General features: G+C 43.3%; 1 protein-coding gene across 1 annotated transcript in view; it reads right to left on the reverse strand.

Moving 5' to 3' along the window:
• Window positions 1–25,455, reverse strand: part of CARMIL1 (capping protein regulator and myosin 1 linker 1) — a 301,196-nt gene that overhangs the window by 25,990 nt on the left and 249,751 nt on the right. Inside the window, exons 31-33 of the mRNA XM_034660237.1 lie at window positions 14,382–14,448; window positions 13,951–14,147; window positions 941–1,053 (exon numbers count right to left, since the gene is read on the reverse strand). Coding sequence (XP_034516128.1) covers window positions 941–1,053; window positions 13,951–14,147; window positions 14,382–14,448 — 377 coding nt within the window. The remainder of the gene's footprint in view (window positions 1–940; window positions 1,054–13,950; window positions 14,148–14,381; window positions 14,449–25,455) is intronic.

The raw sequence follows: 25,455 nt of genomic DNA on the forward strand, positions 1-25,455 counted from the left end.
AAGACAAATAATTGGGTCCTAAAGCTTCTAACATGCAGTAAGTTATACTGGTATGGATATAAAAACTTCACTTATTTCCAGCTCGCCAACCTGCTGAGGCACGATAAGGCGCATCGACCCACAGAATGGACCGGTGTCTTCCCCACCCATGCTGGCCTGCCCACCCTCCCAGCCTCAGCTTATCACCATGGTTTCAACTCATTCCTGAACCGGGTATCACCAGGTGCAGAATACTCCACGGACACAAACCCACGTTAAGAGTGTATTTGGGGATAGGTCTGATTTGGGCTGGGGATTAAACAACTCGGTACAAATCCTGCTTAATGCTAGAAGTGTTCCAGGTTCAACAACTGTTAGTAGAAGTTCGTAATAGGACTGTCTTTTAAGGAAACACCACTTAAGAATAAGAAACTAGGATAACTGCGTGTTGACAGTCTGTCGAAGCTGTACCATTTAGCAGCAATACAGCCCCTCCCCCGCAATGCCAAATTCCGAGCGAGTAGAATTTACAAATAAGCAATGTCAGCTGTCAAAGTTCACCGCCCTGGAACAGTCTTCCAGGTGTCGGTGGTAAAGCCCTAAAAAATACCTGGGTGTGTTTTGTGGTCTATTTTAGAACAGGACAATGGTTCTCAAACTGGAGCATGCCTCAGCTTACCCTGGAGGGCTTACTAAAGTACAGACTGCTGGGCCCCACATCCAGAGTTTCTGATTCAGTGCGCCTGGGGTAGCAGCCTGAGAATCTGCATTTCTAATAAGTTCCCAGTTGACAAGTGAGATTGCTGGCCTCGAGATCACGTTTTGCAAACCATCAGAATAGTCAATCCCACATAATATATATAAATAAGATAAACAAGCCTTGGCACGGTAAGTTTAATGGCAACTTAGTAACTTCAACGTGCATTAAGCAGTATTAGTAGTGGAATGACTTTGAACTCACTTGGAATCCATTTTGGTCACCTTCTTGGTGAAAAATTCATCCACACCTTCGTCCACTCTCCCCATAAGGCCGTTCTGCTCACCGTCTTGGGGGACGATGCTGGCTGCGCCGACCTGCAAGTCAAACACGGGAATGGTAACTCACAGGGAGTGTCATTCGGCAAACGTTGCCGTCACGTTCCAAGCACGGTGATAAGGGCCACGGGAAGGACAAGACCGGCTAACTAAGGGCCCTTACGGCCTACAGGAATGGAAGTCCTGTGTACGCCTGTGACAGGGGCAGGGAGCGAGGTGTGCAGAGGCTTCATGCTGCTGGGTGTCCCAAGCCGCTTGCCCTACCAAGCCGCGAGGCGCCAAGGGCCCCTAGAGGTGGAGAAGGAATTGCAGGTGATGGTAAAGGAAGCAAGAACGCACAGGAAAATGAAACACGTGCTAGGTTCTGAGACTGGAGAGCAATCCGGTGGCCAGGGGCCAGTGGTGGGTGGGTGGGATTAACCACTAGGTACAAACCCTGGCAGATACTAACAGGGGCCACTGCAACCAAACTCCCTCCCCTGCTTCCTTTCTTTCTGGCAGGAAGAACCCTGATTTCAAGGGGTGAATGCTTACTTGTACAAGCCAATACAAAATACCGTAATTCTACTTCCTTGCCCATGGTTGGTAAGTACGACGTATGATATTCTGCTCAGTGAGATAGAAGGGAAATCTGCTAGGGGCTCATGTGCAGGTTTTCCTGCAGAGGAAGAAACGTGTTTTCCTATACGGTTACATGTGGGAGGGAAGATGTGATATCGGAGCCACAGCAGCCATGATGGGGTTCGAGAGGGGGCAAGCCTGAGGACAAAAGCCAACACGTGCTGGATGACACAGCACAAGGGCCGAAAACGTCTGGGTGCTTGTGCTTTGCTGCTGAATAAACCAGTCCTTGATCCTGAGACTTCAGGATTTCTGGGTAAGTGAGAAAAATCAGTATTTCTCACTATTCAAGTCATTTTTAGTTGTGTATCTCTCATTATCTCTACTGAACGAATACTTCCCAATTAATAATACAAGGGCCTATGGTGAACAGCCTCGAATTTTACGCTGAAGAGCATGGAATTTACTTTGTAGGCGATAGGGAGCCCACAAAAGAGGCACATGGCCCAACCTGAATTTTGTTCTGAGAATTCTAGGGCAGCATGAAAGACATATTGGAGAAGCCAGGGAATATATGTAGGGGAGTCTGTTCAGGGACACAAAAGAAAGATTCCTGGAATAGTCTAATCTAATCCGGAAGAGACGAGGAGCAGATCGAGGGCTAGAGAAAAGAGAATACAAAGAAAGGAGGTGCCTCAGATGAGGTCGAAGTTTCTAGTCTGGGTCAATGGGAGTATGGGGCTAGGGAACATAGTTCAAAGACCAGATTTGGGGGAAAAAATGGTGAGTCCAATTTCTGTTGAGCATTTGAGGCGCTGTGGGAAACCCACGGTCAGGCATCCAGCAGACACTTGAGAGCTTGGGTCTCAGTAGAGAAGCTACAAGGAAATCATTTACAAAGTTAGCATTTCTCTTTGAATGGACAACTCACAGTGAGCTCAGCCACATGTCTGATTGGTGTCTGCAATGGTGTATTAATATTTCACACTAATAGGTTGTGGGCCCTTGAGGAGTGCTATTTTGCCTATTCCTTTGGGCACAAGGACAAATTCTCCCATGGTTGAGATATCTGGTCTGAATGTCTTGCCACAGAGCGGTGGGGAAGTGGGTTTCTGTCATCTTGATTTGCAAGTGTCAAGTTGCCTCTAGGGGAATTTGGCTCATGTCCATGTCTGCATATGCACTGTTTAACGAAAAAGCCAATCATATGCTTTAAGCAATCATCCACTTCACTCACTGGGAAATCTCCATTATGAAAATGAGCTGTGTGTCGCAGAGTTCATGTTTGTGAAATGCTGAAAAGTGAGCAGATAACAGATCATAGACAAAAGAACTCCCGTGAAATGTGAATAATAACAATTATACTTCTCATCTGAATGGCGCTTTATATCAGAGCAAGGCTCTCCTATGTATTATGACAGAGCACAGAAACAGCAAAGTTCTACAATTCCATGAGGGAGAGAAAGCAGCGCTCTGAGTCACTTCCATCGCAGAAGATGACGTAGCACGGAACTTGCCCGGGTTAGCGTTTCTCCTTCTGTAAAAGAATGGAGGCTGGGATCTCTATGGGAATAATGGCTCCCTGCGTTTGCCGAATGCTTGATCGTTTACACAAGTGTCTTGCACGTTATGATTTCATCTTCACATCAACTCTTTGCACTGAAAAGGAAAGGTAGTTTTATCCTGGTTTTTGGTTAGTCGCAGACCAAACAGCGGCTCAGAGAGTTGAGGGGTACCCACACAGGTCCCCTGACTGACAGATGAGAAGGACTATGAGCCCAGGACAGATGGTCCTAACATGGGGCTTCCTTCCAGCGGACCCATGCTTCCCCTCAGAGGCTCCCTCTCAAATTCTCTTTCCCATTTTGAGAAAAAAAAAAAATTACTTTTTACTAGCATAAATTTCTCCTTTAAGCCCTTTCCTTTCTTCTTGCTTTGAAATGGAATGCAGAGCGAGCACAGAAAGTTCTCAGGGATCAGGGAGAACATCGGGGGACTTCAGAGACGGAAGCAGACAGGGCTCCACAAAGCAGTCTGCTTTCCTGCAGGGCGGGCCAGCTTTCAGGGCTGGATGGACCTCAAGGTGGATCCCCCAGTCCAACCCTGTCATTGTAGAGATGAAGACGCTGAGAGCAGAGAGGTTATGGGAAGTCCAGCATCCCCAGGAGATCCTCAATGAGAGGTGGTTTAAAATGCATCTGTTAGAATAAAAGCGGAGGTGTCGGCAGCTTGTACGAAGAGCAGCAGAAATACCGAACACAAAAGTGAAACACAGTTTGTCAGAACAGTTCAAGGCTAAACGCACACACTGTTTCAGCTCAACTTCTAGCGACAGGAAAACAAGGGACATAGAGACATCAGAAGTTCTCTGAATTCCGTTTGACTTTGGTCTTTCTGTCAAGGAGACTGAATTTTAGACTAAAAAAGTGTAGTGTTGTTATTGGAAGGGGAGAGCAGAAATGCCGTCCCCGAGCCGGCTGGAACGGACTCCGTCTGCACGCCGAGAAAGGCTTTCTCAAAGAAAACAGGGCATCCGGATGGCTGTGGTCAGCATTTGACAAATCGAGAAGGCAGATTTTGCACCCCTGGTGTATGAAGACATGCTAAAAGGATAATTTGTGACTGCTTAGAAGACGAGCCAGTGATTATGAGGACTAACGACAACTCAGACCACCCGCCGTCTGGATTATGAAGATGAACACACCAAGGAAACACCGTGGGTGGTGCACCTGGATCCTGACGAGGCAGCTGCCAAATCTCTCCTAACGTCTCCACAGGCCGGATGGAGCGAGATGGGCAGGAAGGAAGGACAATTAGTGTATTATTAGTAACCGAACACATACACCCAAAGAGTGCTAATTAGTGAGCTGAATAATCATGGAATCTTACATGCATACATTAGATAGTAAGTATCATGGAGAAGTGAGAGCTAAGCAATCAAGAAGGAAATAAGGAACGCAACGGATGTAAAACAAAGGAAATATAATAAAAGGACAAACATTGATGAATTTGAGAGGACAAATAAAAATAAAAGCTGATTCTTCAAAAAAAAAAAGACTAATAAAAGAGACAACCTTGCAAAACTAGGAGAAAGGCAAAATAGATCAGACAGGGAAAAAAAATGGGACACAGCTATGGTTCAGGAGGATAAAAAGTTGTAAGAATTCTATAAACAACTAAATGACAATTAGACTAAGTGGATGACATCCTAGAAAAATATCAATGGCCAAAATGGCCAAAAAGAGGAATTAGATAATCTGATTAGATCCATAACAAAAGAAATCAAATCCCTAGAAGAGGAATCTGCATCTAAGCATCACCTGCACACACACACACACACATATCAGGCCCAGATGGCTTCCCAGGAGAGGAGCAGAAAAGCTCCATCATATACTAGCCGTTCCAGAGAAGAGGAAAGGAGAGCTTCCAAACTAATTTATGAAGATAGTATAATTCTGAAACCCAAAGTAGATGGATGGTCTAGATAAGAATAAGAAAAACTATAGGTCTCTCTTATTCATGTACATAGATTTAAAAAACCCCAATAAAATATGGTAAACAAAGCCCAGCAGTATATTAAAACAAAGCAAGAATATACACCTGAAACTAATATAACACTGTATGTTAATTATACTAGAATTTTTTTTTAAAAAAAGCAAGAGTATCATGATTGTTATCAAGACTGGTATACCATTAGAAAGGTCTGTTATTGTGATTCACCACAATAGCAAAACAAAAGAGAAAAACAAATGATTGATTTCCAGAAATACTGAAGAAAAAAAACCAAATTAAACCATCACTCATTGAAAAAAAAATTAGCAAGGTAGGAGGAAACTTTCTCAACTGAATAAGTAACAGCAGAAACTGCTACATGCCTACCCAATCTCCGTATCAAATCCTGATTTACTTATTAGCATATCCATCTGACCAAGCGAAACACATTATCTTCTCAGCTGCTCTTGTACATGGGGCTGGAAATGTGGCTCATTTCTGGACAGTGAGATGTAACAAGTATACTAGGACTTCTGGGTAAGTTTACATTTCCTGATGCATGTGCCCCATTTTTCTCTGTCTGAAATATGCTTTTAAATACAGAAGATTATAGGCCTTGCCTGAGAGTGACCACTACCAGTTACCCAGATGATACAGCTATTAAAAAAGTGAACACATCCACTCTCACCACTTTTACTCAACAGAGTACTGGAAGACCCAGCCACAGCAATCACACAAGAAAAAGAAATAAAAGATATCCAAATTGGTAAAGAAGAAGTAAAACTTTCACTAAACATGATACTACATATAGAAAAAACCCTAAAAGACTCCACCAAAAAATTAGTAGTGCTGATAGGTGAATTCAGTAAGGTCACAGGATACAAAATTAATATACAGAAAAACATTACATTTCTGTACACTAATAATAAAGTAGCAAAAAGAGAAATTAAGTTAACAGTCCCATTTATAATTGCAACAAAAAGAATAAAATGCCTAGGAATAGACTTAACCAATGAGGTAAAAGATGTGTACTCTGAAAACTATAAAACATTGATGAAAGAAACTGAAGATGACACCAAAAAAATGGAAAAATATTCTGTGCTTATGGATTGAAAAAACAAATATTGTTAAAATGTCCATACTACCCAAACTAATCTCCAGACTTAATGTAATGCCTATCAAAACACCAAAAGCATTTTTCACAGAATGAGAATAAATAATCCTAAAATTTGAATGGAACCAGAAAAGAACCCAAATAGCCAAAGCAATCTTCAAAAAGAACAACAAAACTGGAGATATCACGTTCCCAGATTTCAAGATACACTACAAAGCTGTAGTGATCAAAACAGTCTGGTACTGGCACAAAAACAGACACGTAGGTCAGTGAAACAGAATGAAGAGCCCAGAAATAAACCCATGATTATATGGTCAATTAATCTTCAACAAAGGAGGCAAAAATATGCAATGGGAAAAAGACAGTCTCTTCAACAAATGGTGTTGGGAAAACTGGACAGCTACATGCAAAAGAATGAAACTGGGTCACTTCCTTACACCACACATACAAGTAAACTCAAAATGCATTAAGGACCTAAATGTGAAACTTGAAACCATAAAAATCCCAGAAGAGAGAACAGACAATAATTTCTATAACATCGGCCATAGCAACATTTTTCTAGACATGTCTTCTGAGGCAAGAGAAACAAAACCATCAAAATAAAAAGCTTCTGCACAGCAAGGGAAAGAACCAACAAAAGTAAAAGACAACCTACGGAATGGGAGAAGATATCTGCAGATGACAAATGTGATAAAGGGTTAAAATGCAAAATAGATAAAAAACTTCTACAACTCAACACAGCAAAAACAAATAAGCGCCAGAAGACACGAACAGACATGTCTCCAAAGAAGACACCCAGACGGCCAGCAGACACGTGAGGAGATCCTCAGCATCACTCATCACAGGGAAAAGAAAGTCAAAACCCTGATGGGTTATTACCTTCCACCTGTCAGAATGGCTAAAATCAAAAACCACAAGAAGCAACAAGTGTTGACAAAGATGTGGGGGGAAAAAAGGAACCCTCGTGCACTGTTGGTGGGAATGCAAACTGGTGCAGCCACTGTGGAGAATGGAGGTTCCTCAAAAAATTGGGGGGAAAAAAAGAATTACCACTTAATCCAGTAATTCCACTACTGGGTATCTGCCCAAAGAAAATGAAAACTCTAACTTGAAAAGCTACATGCACCCCATGTTTACAGCAGCGTTATCTACAATAGCCAGACTACAGAAACAGCCATAGTGTCCACTGATGGACAGATGGATGGATGGGGAGGTGGACTGTATACAATGGAATATTATTCGGCCATTAAGTAGAATGAAATCTTGCCATTTGCGATGACATGGATGGAGCTAGAGAGTATAATGCTAAGTGAAATAGATCAGTCCCAGAAGACAAAGACCATGTGATTTCACTCATTTAAGAAACAAAACAAACGAACAAAGAAAAAAGGAGACAAACCAAAAAACAGACTCTTAACTATGGAGAACTGATGGTTCCCAGGGGGAGGGGATGGGGGGATGGGGGAAATAGGTGAAGGGGATTAAGAACACATTTATCATCATGAGCACTGAGTAATGTATAGAATTGATATAACACTGTATGTTAACTATACTGGAATTGGTTGTTGTTGGTTTTTTTTTTTTTGAAGTGAATACTATCTGTGGATGAATAAATAGAAGTATAGCAGTTAGAAGGAAGGAGGTGGTATGGCCTTGCAACTTATTCAGAAAAGAGTAACAAAAAACCATAAATGGACTGCAGACAGCGTCAAATCAGGAACACTGAAAAAGCCGAGGACATTTAGATTGGTGAAGGAAAGACCTAGTAATAAACCACAAATATCTGTAAGTCTGTTAGGTCTCCTTCAACGACATGTGCCACATCCGATAACAGGAACAAAATGGCCTGATTAAAATTATAAAGACAGATTTCAGCAACACATAAAAAATAACATGCTAACAACTGGAGCTTCTAGGAAATGGCTGCTTCTGAGAGGTTGCAATAGGCAGACCGGGAAACTACTCTGGCTGCATAGAGATTTTTAAGTTCTTGATGAGGGACTGGACGAGAGGACATTGAAATCCCTTCTAGCCTGGTGGTACCGTGACTGTGATCTGAAGCACATGGGAGACAACTGATTCCCCAGGACTTAGTGTTTTCATTAGTTGGTTTGTTCCATCACTGGAACCATGCTGGAAACTGTGGCAAATGAACGCTGAGGGACCGTGCAGAGCAAAGCCATTGCAGGATATGGAATGGTCACTCAGAGGACGACCAGAGGCAAGTCAGTTTCTTGCCCTGGGCTTCACATTCCCTAGAACAAGGCGTAGATAGTCTGCAAAGCTCCTTCCAGGGGAGAGGAGTCTAGTTAGTGGCCGTCACACCTGGACCCTGGCAGGTTCCCTGAATCCCAGTCCAATATTCTTTCATTCTTCTCTGCAGAGGGATCTTCCTTTAGGGAATACCTTCCCCCCACGGTTACGCGAGGTGGGGCGGCAGAAGCGGTAGCTCACGGGCAGCGGGTGCGTGTGAAGCCCAGGAGGGCGCCCCCGCTGCACCTGCCTGTTGGCCGTCACGGTTAGAACGCATTTCTCAGTTTCGCACGCTGCCAGGCAGCCACTCAGCCAAGCTCTGGCTACTGTGTCACTTAGCCAGGTTTGCTCACACCTGCCGGGTGTGAGTCAGGGTGCTTCACGGCATCCAGCTGACCGGACAGGACTCAAGGACCAAAGAGAAGTCACAGAGGAAAGCAGCCTGGGTCCCTGAATGATCACCGTGGGGTCCCCTGACCAGGCACACCCACACTGGACGATGACGTGAGCAAGAAATGCATTCGGAAACATCGGGATGTGGCATAACAGCTGCCCTCCCTTCCCTCTCTCACCTGTTGTACCCGTTACACTGGCTCATTCTGTGCCTTTGAAAATGGCACGGCCACTTTCTACCCACGTGAACTCTCATCCCAAAAGCAGACTTTCTAAAAGTCACTTCTACTAAGAAAATAATTTTTGAATATGAATTCTTATAAAATAGTGGGCCTGCTCCTTAATAAACATGAGTAAAAATCCCCCAGATTAGAGGAGCTAACAGTGATATGTATCAATTTCTAGGGATGTTTTTCTCTTCCTCCCCCATTTCAGTGTCAGGGAAGGGGAACAGCAAACAGGAAAAAGCAAATATCAATATAGTAAATAGAGTTAATACTAATAAAATGGAAATACTAGCTTTGAGGAACAATATTTACATTTAATAAAGGACTGTATACATTTATTCCATTTATTTGTCATGATGACTCCATGATGTAGGCAGTGCTAGGGTTTTAGAAGAAAGCCGGCTCGGGCTCAGGAAGATGCCCTGTCCAGACACACACTGCCAGGGAAAGGGAGAGCCTGCCAGCCGCATCTCACATCCTTATACTCCTGCGCTCCAAGATTAAATTCTACGGATTAATGAGCCATAATGTAATGTTTATGAGTTCTTATATATACATGAATGAAATGAAAAAAGAAGAAACTGGTATATAGTATCCCTTGTTATTAAAAATAAATTGGGGTTTTTTTTTTTGAGAGGTTCAGTAAAGACTTGAAATGTATAAATAAAATGTATAGAACATTTATTCATAAGATGTCTGGTAGTTTAGGGACACATGGGTGGCTCAGTCAGTTAAGCAAATATCTTCAGCTTGGGTCATGATCCCAGGGTCCTGGGATCAAGTCCCACATCAGGCTCTTTGCTCAACAGGGAGCCTGCTTCTCCCTCTGCCTGCCACTCCCCCTGCTCATGCTCTCTGATAAAGAAATTTTAAAAATCTTAAAAAAAAAAAAAAAGACGTCTGGTAGTGTTAGAAGGATTGTAGTTTGACCAGAAGATTAAATTTTTACTTAGTTTTTAAAAAATACTTATCTAGTCTTCATATTTACATAGATATTTATGTGTATATTTTTAGCACAGGAATTAGTTACAACACTAGTATTTTTGGGCCTGGCAGAAACTGACATGTTGGCATTTAGCTTACCCTTATGTGCTACATGAAGTGTGTATTTGGCCTTTGTCCTGGTTCCTGACACAGTTTCTCTTTGAAAAGTGATAGAGCTAACAGGAACATCTTTTGCTATTTTAACAAGCCCCTTTCAATCATTCCTGAGTTTATGATAAAAAAAAATTCGTGTGGGGCAGCTGGGTGGCACAGCGGTTAAGCGTCTGCCTTCGGCTCAGGGCGTGATCCTGGCGTTATGGGATCGAGCCCCACATCAGGCTCCTCCGCTAGGAGCCTGCTTCTTCCTCTCCCACTCCCCCTGCTTGTGTTCCCTCTCTCGCTGGCTGTCTCTATCTCTGTCGAATAAATAAATGGAATCTTCAGAAAAAAAAAAAAAATAGGTGAGTCTTGGTGGGTCCCCAAGCAGCTTCAGGATAACAGCTAGTGGTCAGAGAATCCAACCATGTAATAGGAGGGTTGGAACGTTCACCCCCATCTCTGGCCCTGGGGAGGATCGAGGCCTGGTGATGGAGTTAGTCACCAGTGACCAATGATTTACTCAATCATGCCTCGTTAATGGAACCTCCATAAACCCCCCTGAGTGATGAGGTTTGGAGAGCCTCCGGGTCAGCAAACACACTGAGGTGCGGGGACGGCGGCTCGTCCAGAGAGGGGCATGGAGGCTCCCAGCCCTTCCGCCATTACCTCACCCTACACATCTCATCCGTCTGGCTGTTCCTGAGGTACATCCTTCACAGTAAACCAGTAATAGTAAGTAAAGTGTCTTCTTGAGTACTGTGAGCCATTCTAGCAAATCATCATACCTAAGGAAGGGGTCGTGGGAACCTCCCTTGAATTTATAGCCAGTTGGTCAGATGTACAGGTGACATGCTGGGACTGGTGTCTGATGTGGGGGAGCCACTGAGCCCTTAACCTGTGGGGTCTATGTTAACTCCAGGCAGTGTCAGAATTAAATTGAATGGGGGGGGACACTCAGTTGGTGTCCAGAGTTGAAGCATTAGTTGATGTGTGTGGGGTGGAAGGCGGGAGGCACCCACACATTTGGTGTCAGAAATGATAAAAGTAAAAATATTAAAAAAAAAAAACCCACACCTTGGCTTTGAGCATTCTGATGCTTAGAAAAATCTCAGTACAGGTATTAGAGGTCAAGGGCAAGCTCTAGAAAAGTTAAAATAGACTTAGGATAGACCGAGTCCACTCAAGTCTAGCAAAACAAAAACAAGACAACACTATTAAATGATTATTGCTACTAAATCGTAGTGAGAAAGGTCAGCTGCAACCCCCTCATTCTTACCTGGAAATGTGGCCACTTCACAGAGTGGAGAAAGTACTCTGAAAATCATAAAGTAGTACGTTCCGCCAGGAGCCCGAAGGAAAGCAAGCTATGCCGTGTTTCACAGTCCACCACGCCTCGTGGAAGCAGCCAGATCTACTTGGACCCATGACCATCGCCCACGGTTTTAGGACACACGCCCATGCCACCAGCAGAGTCCCTCGGAAGGAACAGCCCCGTGTGAGCGGAACCTGTGAGCGGGCTTCGCTGTGGGCAAAGTTCAGATCTCTCCAGCATATACCTAGTAGTTCCTCCACCAGCACTCTGTCTCAGCCCTCTTCCCTCCCCTTCTCTTCTTGGCTTTTAAATTATGTTCATAACATTCTCCTTTCATGGGTGGCTGGCTTAATCAAGGGGAAACAAACCACTGTTTCATGTACAAGTTACACTGCTAATGACTCTTCACATGGAAAGAGCCAAAGCACAGCCATTCATTCAGTAGCCACCTAGAATCTAGCGGGGAGGTCATCTTTTTCCCTATCTAAGAAGGTCTTTCCTTATTTAAAAGCAAAAAAAGTTTCTTCCTTTTAGAGTATGTAATAGTGGGGCGCCTGGGTGGCTCAGTCGGTTAAGCATCTGCCTTTGGCTCAGGTCATGATCCCAGAGTCCTGGGATCGAGCCCCGCATCAAGTCCCACATCAGGCTCCCTGCTCGGCGTGAAGTCCGATTCTCCCTCTCCCTCTGCCTGCTGCTCCCCCTGCTTATGTGGTCACTCTCTCCTTCGGTTTCAAATAAATAAATAAAATCTTAAAGAAAGAGAAAAAAAGAAAGAATATGTAATAGTGTACTAAAATGTTAAAATCAAGTAAATCAGAAAACAATGCATTAAAGTTGTTTTGTTTTTCTGAAACCACAACGACCTATTCAGATTCGAATGAGAAATAAACTAAACAGAACTAGCCTGAGCTAGTGTGAATAAATGACTGATCAGGCAGATAATTATTGTGACCTTCATCCATTTGTCTCCAGTCATCCACCTATCATATGTTGAGCACCTACTATATTCTACAACCGACCGAGCACTGCACATAAATCCAAGGATGATAAAGCACGCGCCTTCCTACATGGAGCTTACAGACAGAGAGTGCTTAGAGAAACTACGGCAAGGCTATAAAGCAGCTTTGACAGCTGTGAGTAGCAAGCATTGGAGGAACCATGGCCTCCATGGAGGGTTGTTCAGGTTGTGCACAACCAGTCGGTGAGCATGACCGCCCCTGGGGTCATGCTATGGGATGCAAGCACAGAGATGGAGACAGGGAGGGCTTCCTGGAACACTGAGGCCAGTGGAAATCTGAAAGATAAGTGGTTGTCAGCCCAGAAGATGTGTGGGATGCGGAGGGGAAGTGACAAGAAAAAGGCTGCAGCTCTGGAGGACTGAGACTCAGACTGGGAAGCAGCAACGTCAGGGATGGCAAGGAGGAAGGCAGACAGCAGGTCAGGGTTGGCAGGGCAGACATGGTGTTCAGGATCATACCCAGGTTTCTGACACGTCTACTGTGATCTCCGTGGGGGACAGGGGCCATGAGAGGAAGGCAGCTTTACAGAGAGGGAGGCTCTCAGTTTTACACATACGGAGCCCAGGGTGCTCTGGGACACTGAAGTTCAGGAGGCAGGGGAACACTTGAACCCAGAGCAGAGCAGACAGGGCAGAAGTCAACAAATGGAAACCACGGTTCTGACGCTGGGGCCCATGCAGCAAATAACACACTCCAAGGCCTCACCGGTGGGGCAGGAGGAAAAGAAGCGCGTGGCCACTCAGAGGCCCACGGGAAGTCGCTTTCGGGAAGGACTGGGGTTTTCTGTGTCAAGTAAGCGCTGAGACATCAAGTGAGAGGACAGCAGACCGGGCTGCGGTCAGGAGCGACCTGGGGCGGCTGCAGAGGCGGCCGGGTACAGAGTAGACGGCAGAGCAAGGAAGGTGAGCAAGAGAGACAGCAGGCGCGGCGGACACGAGCCCGAGACAGGCCGCTCAGCGCAAGCAATTCCATCTCCTCCAGCAGGAGCGGGAGCCATGGAGTCACAGCACCAGAGCGGCTCCCCGACCACCCTGCACCCCCGCGGGCTTGCACATGACCCAGAGCAAAGGCAGGACAGCCCAGGACCCACAGGTGGATGGGGGGGTAGAGCGTGCACCCCTAAGGCACACACAAGCGACTTTTAATCACAAGCAAAGGCTTTGGTACTTATTTTCCATCGTATCACACTCAGACACGAAAAGTGCTACAGACTAGCCTCTTTGTCTCACCCACGTGACTGCTATTTTTCTAAGGGCTTCTTCCAACTCTGCTCTGAAGCGCTGGAAACCGTACAGCACTGTCTTTTCAAAACCTGCTGAGCAACAAGTGGAGAGACTCTGCTCGAGCACCGAGCACCCCGTGTGGCAGTTCTGCTGTCCTTCCCTACGAGCGCTCGCAAGGGGCCAGGCGCCTGGGCCAACCTCCAGCCTCCCCCTGAAAAGGAAAGGGCCTGGGGGAGAAAGGGCCCCACCAGCCACCTACCGCCGCCTGGGTGGGCTGCTGCTTCTTATTTCGTTTAGGCCTCAACTTGGTAAAGTGCTCCAGCTTCTTCCCCTCCTCGGAAGGCAGCTCGGAGAGAAATCCCGAGCTCCGCTTCTCCTGTCGGACGGATGGGAAAGGCGGGTCCTCGATGTGAATGGGCACCTCCTCCAGTGCTTTATCGAGATCAAACTCCATCTCTGAAATAAAGCAGAGCCCCAGGCTGACGCTTACTGCGTAGACGGATTACAGAACTCCTAACAGTAACTTCGAGTCTATCACGGAACAGCAAACACCCGTCCACACGCTTCCCTCTCCTCGTCCATATTCACTCAGACACAGCATCCCTGGGACGCATCCCTGAAGGGCTCTGAGGTCCCTGCTGGGGTGTTTCATGGTTTCAGGGAAATGACGGGCGTTCAGAAATAACTCACCGAAAGCTCTGGAAACAGGTCGCAGCATCCGGCTATGGATACTCTTCCTTTTGGATTTAGGAGTCATCTAGCAATGAAATAAAGAAAGCACTTAAGTATTCACAGAAAACTTGCCTTTCAAACTTCAGGAACCTTTCTGGGGGTGGGTGGTGGGTGGTGAAACATCTGGGCTCCAATGTTTACACTCAGTATTTGTTTCGCTTCTTTAGAGGATGGTTGGTCACATCCGACAGCCTGACTGGAAAGACTGAACCCACACACTTCTAAATGTTTATAATGTTCTCAACTGATATAGCCCCCTGCTTGCTTCTCGCCTCCAGCCCTAATCAGTTACATTCTATTTATACTGCGGAAAGGAATAATGAAAGATACGCAATGTAATTCCAAACTATGTGTGAGAATATTAACATGGATATAAAAAAACAGATTAAAAGATTGTAAACATCAGTCGCTAAAAATTAAAACTACAACTATTCATTGCTTATTACCACCAGAACATCAATGCAAGGCAACACCCAACTCTTTGTCCCTTTAAGGATTTAAGTGCTGTTAACTGTTTTGTTTCCTACTTCTGATCTTTATACTATGGGCAAAGGCTACCTAGGAAAAAAAGTTGCCATGATTTAGAAGTCCATATCTGCTGTCACTTCTTGGTTAAGAGTGTTTCATCCTGTTAGTCTTTCAAAAAGTGAGACCAAAACCCAAACCAGCAAAACTTCTTAAGCATTGGTGCCCACTGTTGATGATGTAAAGCCAAATCTAAGGAGGGTATTAGCTTCACCCACAAGAGGACCACATATGTGAAAGTGGGAGGTGGCCTCGGTCATCACCTAGAGAAACGAATCTGAAGGAAGAAACTGAGCCAGAGAGATGACAATGGCTCCCACTTGGGCTGGCATTAGGAGCAGCACTAGGACAGACCCATCGTGAGGCTGGCCCAGCATCCCTCCAAACTGCACCCTTCATAATAGATCTACAGATGAATGGATCTGAGGGCTGTTTTAATTGGTCTGATACTGGAAACTAGTATTTGTCTAAACTAAGAGATAATAGAACTTAGTTGGTAGTCTTTCATTTAATAGGGTGTCATGTAAGGCTTTCTTAAAAAACATCCACACGGGTGACAAACTCTCTTTGGTTCAAAGAACGAATTGGTTCATACTTCAGAGCAAATAACTTTACAGTTCTAACAATTTTATGCCAGCTTTAATAATAGTATCCTTTTGATGTTATTTATTATTGAAAGAAAAGGGAGAGAAAACATGAGCAATTATATTTAAATCCAGACTGGTCTTCCTGAAATACACCGTGAAAACTTGATTTGGTTATTTCAAGGTTTTATTAAAGGCAGACGGTCTGAGGAATATCTACTTGTAAAGCAAAAGGCTTTGTGGGTTCAGTAAAAATGCAGCCAATCCAATGCAACTGGAAAGGGATCCAGCTTCCAGGTTGTTCTCCCCAAAAATTGGCCTTGCAGTCAACTCAACAAGTTAGTAGACTGGTCTATTCATAGGTGAAACCTCTAAAAAGAATTAATTTTCAGGAGGCACAAACTCTCAAAATATTCGCTATGTTAAATGAAAATATCTTTAGTATTCCACCCACTTTGTGCACAACCATGATGGGTAAAAGGATCAAGAAGAAGCTGGGGATATAATTTCCAGCCAATTCATTTGGACGGCCACAAATAAAGAAGAAAGAGGTTTAAAAATGCATGGAATGAAGATGTCTTCCAACATTTTTTCCTGTGACTCTTGATTAGATTTCATAGAAAGAGTGTTCATGGGGGAAAATAGTCTGTCTCAAGTTTCCCTACATAACCTTTATAACAGAGACCAAATGTGTGTAATACATATGACAATTATGACATTTCAAATATATTACAATTTTAAATATATGAACTGGAATGTATATATATATAATTATATATAAAAGAATACATAGACTACATAACATTTATAAATAATATGAAAAAATATATAGAAAGAGACATTTACAAACTGAAGCCAATCTGTAACTAGGGCATTCAGTTCAACCTAATTTTATAGACATGCTGAGGACTGCAGCAAATCAACAGGATATTTGATGGCCGACATCAACCAAAGGGGAACTAGCTCGCTCTTCTTGGTTTGACTTTCTAACGCTTCAAAGCGATCCTTCATTTCATATGCTCTGTACAAGTGCAAATACCTCCTAATTGCATTTCACATGAAACTCTTCCACTGTATGTGACATATCTGTTAGTTCTGAGGTTTTTGACATTGGGACAGGGACAAAGGACTTTTGCTAAAATAGGCAGGGCTCAAAATCAGACTAGTTTCTACAACTGGTATTAAGAATGCATTACTTTTGACGCACAAACAGTTTCATGATCTCTTTCTAATGGTTTAAGTGCAACAACAGAGGGGGGAAAAGTGACTTATATTTCTCTCCTATTTTTCTTTCTTTTCTTTCAAATTTTTTCTTCCTTAACCATTTTATAGAAAAAAACTGAACTTGCTCACTCTTTACTGGCTTCCTCCTACAATCCCATTACATATAAATCTAAACAAGAGGAGATATAACAATGAGCTATGATTATCTACCCAAGTATATATTTAGGAACAAATATTCTACGTTTCTCCGGAAATCTGGTTTATATGCACTCCTGCCAACCCCTGCTCACACCCGTCAATTAGATGAGTTGCAACCTGGGGAAAAACCCCTAGCTTTACCAGCCTCTTTAGAACTGTTAATGCTCTTGTATCAAAATGAAAGGGTTAATTTTCTCAGACTGTTTCCTAGTCTTCATTTCCTGCCCTGGACATTTGCCAATGAGTATTTCCTGAAAGGAGGAATCATGAGGTGCGCCTCAGATGCAGAGGGCCAGGGCCCGAAGCAGGATAGGTACACGCACCAAAGGGCTCTTCACAAACCAATTCCCGGTTAACCCTGCCCACTGTGATCTTAGGCCTAGACACAAGTTCTTTAAAAGTGCGTCTTTGTAATGAATTATTGTCAATATTCACGTACTCAAGAAATAGGAGGAACAGTGCGTCGAGCCCATTAAAAAGTAACTTTAGAAGGAAAACCCTACATGCAGGTCTTCTCTCTCATCCTGATATCACCAACCATGATTACATCGTCACCGTGGCCGACTGCGGATGAGAGGCAGGGCCCTATTCTCTAGGAATCTAAAAGCAACACAATGTCTATGTTGCTCAGAAATCTTACTCATTTGATCTGATTTTTATAGTGGAATTAAAACGATTCTCATGTCCCTCAAGTGACAGGGCTACTTTACCACAAGCTGAGGACTTATTTTGGAGTCTGACGAACAACACATTTTTTCCTGTTAAACTCACTTTTAACATGTAATTCCTAGATGTACTCTTTTTTTTTTTAACAAGAGTTAAATTGTTTCTATCACCCCAAAAATAGGATGGAGAACCTGCCTCATTCACTTTATCAAGTTCGTGCAAAGAATAATAAATAACGCTCTCACTTTGAGTTCAAGAATCCCTAATTTTCTTTTCCCTGAGATTAAAACAAACAAAAAACAAAACGAAAACACGGTTAAAAAAAAAAAAACAGTTGGGAAATGAATTAGGAAAATTCTTCTAATACAAGAAGCAAATCATGATGCCAATTTTCTACAACCCTGGGAAGAAAGAATCAGGAAAAAGAACAAAAAACCCCAAAAGTTGGGACATTTAAGTAATCACACTTTTTTTTTTTTTTTACACGAAGGGAAAAAACCACTTCTCCCCTCTTGAAGGTTGGTATCCTCTTCATCAACACTCTGCTTGCTTTTAGGCACAGCTAGGATATTTTAAATTCATCGCCTGTTTTGCTAGCTGAACCATCTTGTAAAATCCAATCTTGTCTCTAAATTGCTGCCTGTTTCACGCGGGATCCACAGACGGATGACGACACTAAGTCTCCGGGGAGAGCAGCCGGGCAGCGCAGAAGCAGATGGGAGCACAAGAATGCAAACTATACAGCCAGAAACTGCAGAGCCGCCAAAAAATACTTACACTTGTACAGCAGAGAGTCTCCATGCAGCAAAAAGGAAGGAAAAAAATATGAATGGAAGAGAGATAAAGCAACAGCATTACAAGAAAAGGGGAGGGAGAGACACGGTTCACAAACAGAAAAGCTCCATAAAAAGCCTTCATAGCAAAGGAATAAGCCAAGAAGGAGGCGAAAATATTACTGGCTTAACGCATCCAATCTAGATCTTCACAAGCAGAAGCACAATTACAGCTGGAAAATAGCAGAAACTCTTAGAGCTATTACCTCTTTTGTTATGTGCGCGCAGAATGCCGCCTACAAACCCCATAAGGTAGCGACCCCATCTGGGGAATGGAGACGTCATCAGCTCCAAAGGCACATGGTGGACAGAACACTGGGTGGACACTGGAAAACTCCATGCAGGGTTTGGTTCTTGGGCCAAACTGCTAGACCCAGAAACAACATGGGGACAGGGTATCTCTAGGCACGTAGAAACATCCCTTCTGGGGATCGTTCTCTACCATCCTATGCTCCCCACTGCACTTGAGGATGCAGTAGCTTTGAATTCCCCCCACCCCCCGCAGTCACCAAAGCTTTTCAGGAATGGAGCTGATGCCAGGTTCCGAAAGAGTTACCGTTCCACGTGTTATCAATGGTGATGATACTTTATGCCTTATATTTTACATGAAATCTCTAATTAAATAATTTTTTAAACCTCACTGATCACCAACAGTCATTCGGTCATCTTCTTAGTGTTCTGAAAATTTATAAAAGAGTTTCTAAAAACATAACCAAAAAAACAAGTCCAGTTATAGAATGTCAGGCTTTGTGAAAGCAAAGTACGGGGGTGGCGGCGGGGAGGTCTTTTCCCAATTTCCTGAAAACACACCCTGAGGAGGCCTACCCACTCCATCTACCTGGGGCTGACTCCTTTTTTCAAGTTCCTTATTTTTTCTGTGCCAATTTTTCTCAATGCACAACACGATAAAATAATGGGGCCCCACAATCTGGGAGTGTGAGAGGTTTGGGTCGGTCTGGCTCTCTTTAGGAAAAAGGTGGCATGGGGTGCCTGGGTGGCTCAGTCAGTTGAGCATCTGACTCTGGATTTTGGCTCAGGTCATGATCTCAGGGTCGTGGGATGGAGCCCTGTAGCAGGTTCTGTGCTCAGCACAGAGTTGGGTTGGGATTCTCCCTCTTCCTCTCCTTCTGACCCTCCCCCTTGCTCACACATGTGTGCTATAAATAAATCAATAAAATCCCTAAAAAAACCCAAAAAGGTGGCATAGCAGTAAGAGGCATTCCCCATAACCATCACCAACATCACCAATATCACCATTATCATCAGCATATTATCTGCTTATCAGAAAGGCTTCTATCAGCAACGTGCCAAAAAAGTCTCAGTCTCCAGACTCATTTCATATTTTATTAGGTAATTTTCTTCAAATAGATCTCATTTAAGATTCATTAAATTAGATTGAAACAGCCTTGCTAGATGAAAGGAGGAAAAGTAAAAATACATTTTCACATATTCTTGAATTGCCTGAAATAAAGATTCCTGCTCCCCCTTTTAAACACATATCCCCTTGAAAATTTCCTTAAAGATATAACTATGGATACACACATGAGTGAGTTACAGCTGATGGTTAAGTCTCATGGATAATTTTAGACTTCCCTTCTTTTTGTAAAAGGTTAATTCAACAAGACAAGTGCCCTGTCCCAATTATCCACCTAAAGATCACTATAAGTGAAGGTGAGGAACCTTTCAATTGGTTCAACTCTTAAAATGACCGGCAAGCAAAAAAAAAAAAAAATCCCTATGAGGAGGGAAACCATGGCAACAGACAACTCAACTTTTCAATGGAGCAAAGATCATTAGCTATGCCCCTACTCCTTCGGCACATGTTCTGGAACTCAGTTAACTATATCGATGCCAACATCTCCCATTAGGACAAGAGAAGGACCAGTGAGTGAAGGGAGGTCATCCTCTCTTAAGAGGAGGTCTCATGCTCAAGGCTTTGGCATCCAAGTACTGAGCTCTAATCCTGAATCTGCCACTTATAGGGTCGTGGAGCCTTGGCCAATGTTTCTGTACCATCAGGCTAGCTTTCTGTTTATAAAATAACTTGTTGTGAGGATTAAATAAGATAAAGTGAATATAAAGTGTTTATAGTGCCACTGAACGGCCTCCCAGTGCTTCAGTAACCAGTAGTGATTATGAACGTCAGTACTATTATCATCTTTCCATCTCCTATTCCCAAGTCAAAGACAAGGGGGTGAGGACACACGCATAAGAACTAGACTTACAAAAGCCAAAAGCTGGGAACAATCTAAGAGCCTATCGAACAGGGAAATAAATGGTAACTCAGATGAAACATAGTGAAATGATAGAACAGCAGTTAAAAGGGGGGAAAAAGTTCCACATGTAACAACATGAACAAATCTCCAAAGATAATATTGAATGAAACACACAAGTTTCGGAAAAACACACGTGGCACAATGCCATCGATGTAAATTCTAACCCACAGCAAACGATACTATATACTGTTCATGAGCCCATGTATGTTTGAACGCACAAAATGAACAGGAAGCATCCAAACTCTTTGACAGTGGTGCTCTGAAGGAAGGGGGAGGACAGAATGTCGGCAGCGGTCGAGGGAGGCTACCACTTTATCAGGAACATTTTATACTATTTAAGAGTCAACAATATTTCCTGAGCACCTACTGCGTACCAGGCACTCCTGCGAAGGGAGCCGGTAGAGCCGAATCACAGTACATGGTTCCCGTGTCAGGTTGCTCGGCTGTTGGTAAGGCTAAGTCAGGGGGGGACCTCCCAACCGCTCCATATTAAGGGTACCTTCCCCTTGGTAATTACTAGTAAGTCTTTGTGGTGATACTTCTGTTTCATGGCGATGACCCCATTTTCAAACAACCATCGACCATTCTTACTGAATGAACAAATACAACAGGGGCTACAGAATTGTACCTTTCCATCATTCCCACATTCATTAGGTGCCGTTCCCCTGCAAAGATCAACTATTCCTTTAAAAAGTCCTCTGTATCCTCCTCTCTTTTGTTTTCTTAGTATTGCTATGGACTCATGGATTTTTTTAAAATTAATTCTATCATAAACGATTACTGTCATTATTCTTTTTGGTGCCCAGAATGTCCCAGTGGAAGCCATTTCAAACTGGAGTTTATAGCCTTTGAAATGATCCCATTGGATTTGGCGCCAATCCTTCCTTTTTGATTCAAGACGTCCTAGGTTCACCTTTTGCTTTTCTGTGCACTTTCAGAGCAGATATGGGTAATCCCTGTTTAATGAACTAGGTTACAAAAATTAAATATTTCCTACCAGACTGTCAGCTGAGTCAATGATCGAGGGGAACCAAAATTCAGTCATTCTTAATTGATTTATACCTTCAAATATCTAGCCAAATAGTAGTCTCACATGTGTGGTTTAAAAGGCAATTTCTAAATAAATAAATAGATAAATAAATAGGACATAAAAAATAAAAAGTGATTTCCATGCATTTCCATTTTTAAAAGGTTGAGCTGGTGTAGATCTCAATGAGAAAAAAGAGATGCCTAACCCTTTCTGTGCTGATGGTTGGACAGTAACGGGTTTTAAACTCTAGGGAGAGGAGGGGTATGTAAGCCATAACTCTGAGAGAGCTGCAGTAAATCTGTGGACAAAAGGGGAAACAATATGTAGAGATTTGGTGAGGGGCTATTTCCTACTGAGCACGTCATTAAATCCAGCTATTCACATCACCCTTATTAACTTTCATATTCAGAGTCTCATTTCATGTAAAAGTTAAAATGGCATCACGGTGTTAAAACATGAGCATTCAGGGAGTAGCACGGACGAGAGCCTATCGTGAAAATCACAGGAGGGAACGACTTGTACATTAACGTGGCTCACGTCTTACTCTCCAGATCTGCACAATTTTTTTTTTTGATGTAAGAAAATTAAAAATTTTTATCTTCTCGACTCTGTCATATTTTCTCCAGAAACAGTTAACAGCTCACTTTTTATCCATTCTCACTCATCCTGCAACTGATGCCAAAGTAAAGTTTCACACTCGCGTGTTTTCTTTAAAAAGTAGCTATAATTTAATGCATTTTTCTTAAGAGCCATGCAAAGAGTGAAAGTACTTGGTACCAATTGCTAGCAAATATCTTACCTTGAGAGCCCATGTTAGTGCTTCTGGGCCCAGAAGTGTGAAGCTTATGAATATGCCCCTCGTAGCATTATTATAAAAAGACAAGTACTTTATTGCACTATTAAGCACAATGTTATTCTCATAGTCATGAAAAGTTGAGTAAGATTTTAACTTTTTTAATTGCAAAAGAATAAATAAATAATGAGGGAAAACTCCAAGTATTACACTTGAGAGAGGTATTTAAGTCTCTACTAGATCTCTGGAAAATCCACATAAAAATGGAAGGCAGGAATGAGGTGGTTGAGAGATTTAAAAACTCGCTTTCAGAATGGACATCATGGATCAGTGACATCAAGAAGAATAATCAAAATTAGCCCACAATGCTTAATGTAACACATTTACTCTCTCCATAGGATATCAGCTCTATAAAGATGACAAAAATTAACCATTAATACCACCACCACCACCAAAAACCAGATTAAACCCTCTAACGAAATGGGGCACCTGGATGGCTCGGTCAGTTAAGCATCCGACTCAATCTCAGGGTCATGAGTTGTTCAAGCCCTGCATTGGGCACCACACTGGGTGTAAAGCCTACAAGCTTTAAATCCTACAACAATTTACTCCACTGGTTTAAAAACCTTGAGTCCAGTAAACCCCAGTGGCACTAAAAAGAGCAGATGGTGCTTGAAGGGCCTGACGCCCTGGGATTCTGCTGGGAGGGCCACAGTGGGCAAGCAGCAATCAGCAGATCGCTTCTCACTGGATCTCCTGGATCGCCAAGCTCCCCTATGACTGAGTCTTACAACTCCTTGTCCTAAATCTCCAGCCTCCGACAGAAATTTGGGTGAAGACGGCTTACCGCCCAAACTCTGTAAAAACCTCATCTGCTCGGAAACCTCATCTGCTCGGAACTGTCATGTTCAGTTCAACTCCGTTGGATAAACATCCCTTCTGAATGGATTCTCCAGTGAGATTCTCAAAAGAGAATGGATTCTCAAGACATCTCTCTCCAAATTACAGATCCATTAGTTTGATAGTTATTTGCTCGTACCCTTCAATCATCATTATGAACATAGTCGGCTTCATCTATGAGGAAATCTGCCAAAAACAAGGCAATATTATTTGCCACCTGTGATTTTTCATTGGCTTTGGTTGCATTTTAAAGTGAGTTAACTATCTGCAACCCAAGCTACCGGGAACAGTGAGATAAACTATCAAAGACACTTCCTATGTGCCACTGTGGTGATGTATCATAACCAAAGAAGCTGACACGGGTACAGCCACCTGTGGTCCTGACCTAATGTTAACTATATAGCAAACCCTACCTGGATACCCTTTGTTGACATTCTCCAACATTTAAGATTTCAGCATCAAATAACTGCATACAGGTGGTCAATTGATTCAGTTACCTGGGGGGAGGGGGTCGAGGCCACGCAGGGCTCAACCAGAAGCATTTCTGTGGTTTTGCTATGCCCACGATAGAGGATGCTCCGAACTCTTTTTTAGGAAAAGACCATTTTGGCCATGCTGACTTGGGTATGGCTTCAACTGAGTACTTGCTCAAGGGTGGAAGTCGATTTGAAACCGCTTCCAGAGGAAAATCCTGGCTTGGTTGCGGGGACCCAGCCTATAGCTCAGCTCTGGTTAGGCGGTCCTCTGTCTGAGCAAGAGCAATGGTCACACAGCTCAATTTCGACAATCACATGTTAGGTGTGAAGCTTGCCGCACAAAGGCTCCATCCACCCTTTCCCGACAAGCAGAACAGAGCTCCGTGCAGGCATAGCTGGGGATTGATCCTGAACTTGGCTATAACTTCCTTGTTTGTGTATTTTTACCCCTCTTAACTCTGTTCATTCACCTTACCTTTTAATTTCTATTTTATTAATTACTAAATGTGCGACCTAAAGTAATTTCTCAAGAAAAGCAGAACATGTATAACTCCAAGAAGCAACTATATAAAAAAGGTTACACAATCTAAAGTATTTAAAAGAAATGCAGTTATATATGGCGCATGGAAGTAATTTGTTTTCAGTCTAGTTTCCAAGTGTGGTTTTCAGTCTGAAAATCAGTAGGATTTTCAGCAGAATACACATCAAGGGCCAAAGGTAAAAAACATTCACTTTATATTTTGGTTTTGTTAAGGAATAGGCTAGGGGCACCTGGGTGGCTCAGTCAGTTAAGCATCTGTCTTGGGCTCAAGCCCAAGAGAGTCCTGGGATCAATCCCTGTGTTGGGCTCCCTGCGCAGCAGAGAATCTGCTTCTCCCTTTCACTGCTCATGCTCCCTCTCCCTCTATCTCAAATAAATAAATAAAATCTTAAAAAAAAAAAAAAAGGAATAGGCTTGCGATAGATGTTTGACCACAGCCCTGGTGGACAGGAAATCAAATACCAAATTCCAGCAGTGATGGCGGTTTCCTCGAGGGCACGTTTGGGGAAACCAAGAATTTGGAGAGGCCAACTTTGCTCTGCATTTCCACATGAGAGCTGAAGAATGAAGACGAGCTCATCCTAACTTCGATGAGTATCCCTCAACTACAACTGGTACAATGACAGATTGATGTCGAATCATCAAGGCCATCAAATGCGGCCTGCTTCTACTCAGATGGTCCCCAACACCCAGTGGAGCTCTGCACCTGGGCTCACTCCCCACCCACCCACAGCTTAGCCCCTGCTTTCTGCCATTCCCAAATTCCAGCCCGCATTATTCCAGCCCACTCATTCCCTCCACAGCAAGTCTTTGCTTTCAGGAGCTATTTGATTAAACCTCAAACTCTATCGGGAGGCATTTGGTTAAACCCCCAACTCCATCAGGCAAGAAGGAAAGCCAGGAAACCGAACATGGGGCAGATAGCACGGCCTGATTTGCCAGGAGTGAATTTGCACTGACCATGTATGTTCTCTGAATGGGCAGCT

Source organism: Ailuropoda melanoleuca, chromosome 5 (assembly GCF_002007445.2).
Source record: "Ailuropoda melanoleuca isolate Jingjing chromosome 5, ASM200744v2, whole genome shotgun sequence".
Classification (NCBI taxonomy): Eukaryota; Metazoa; Chordata; class Mammalia; order Carnivora; family Ursidae; genus Ailuropoda; species Ailuropoda melanoleuca.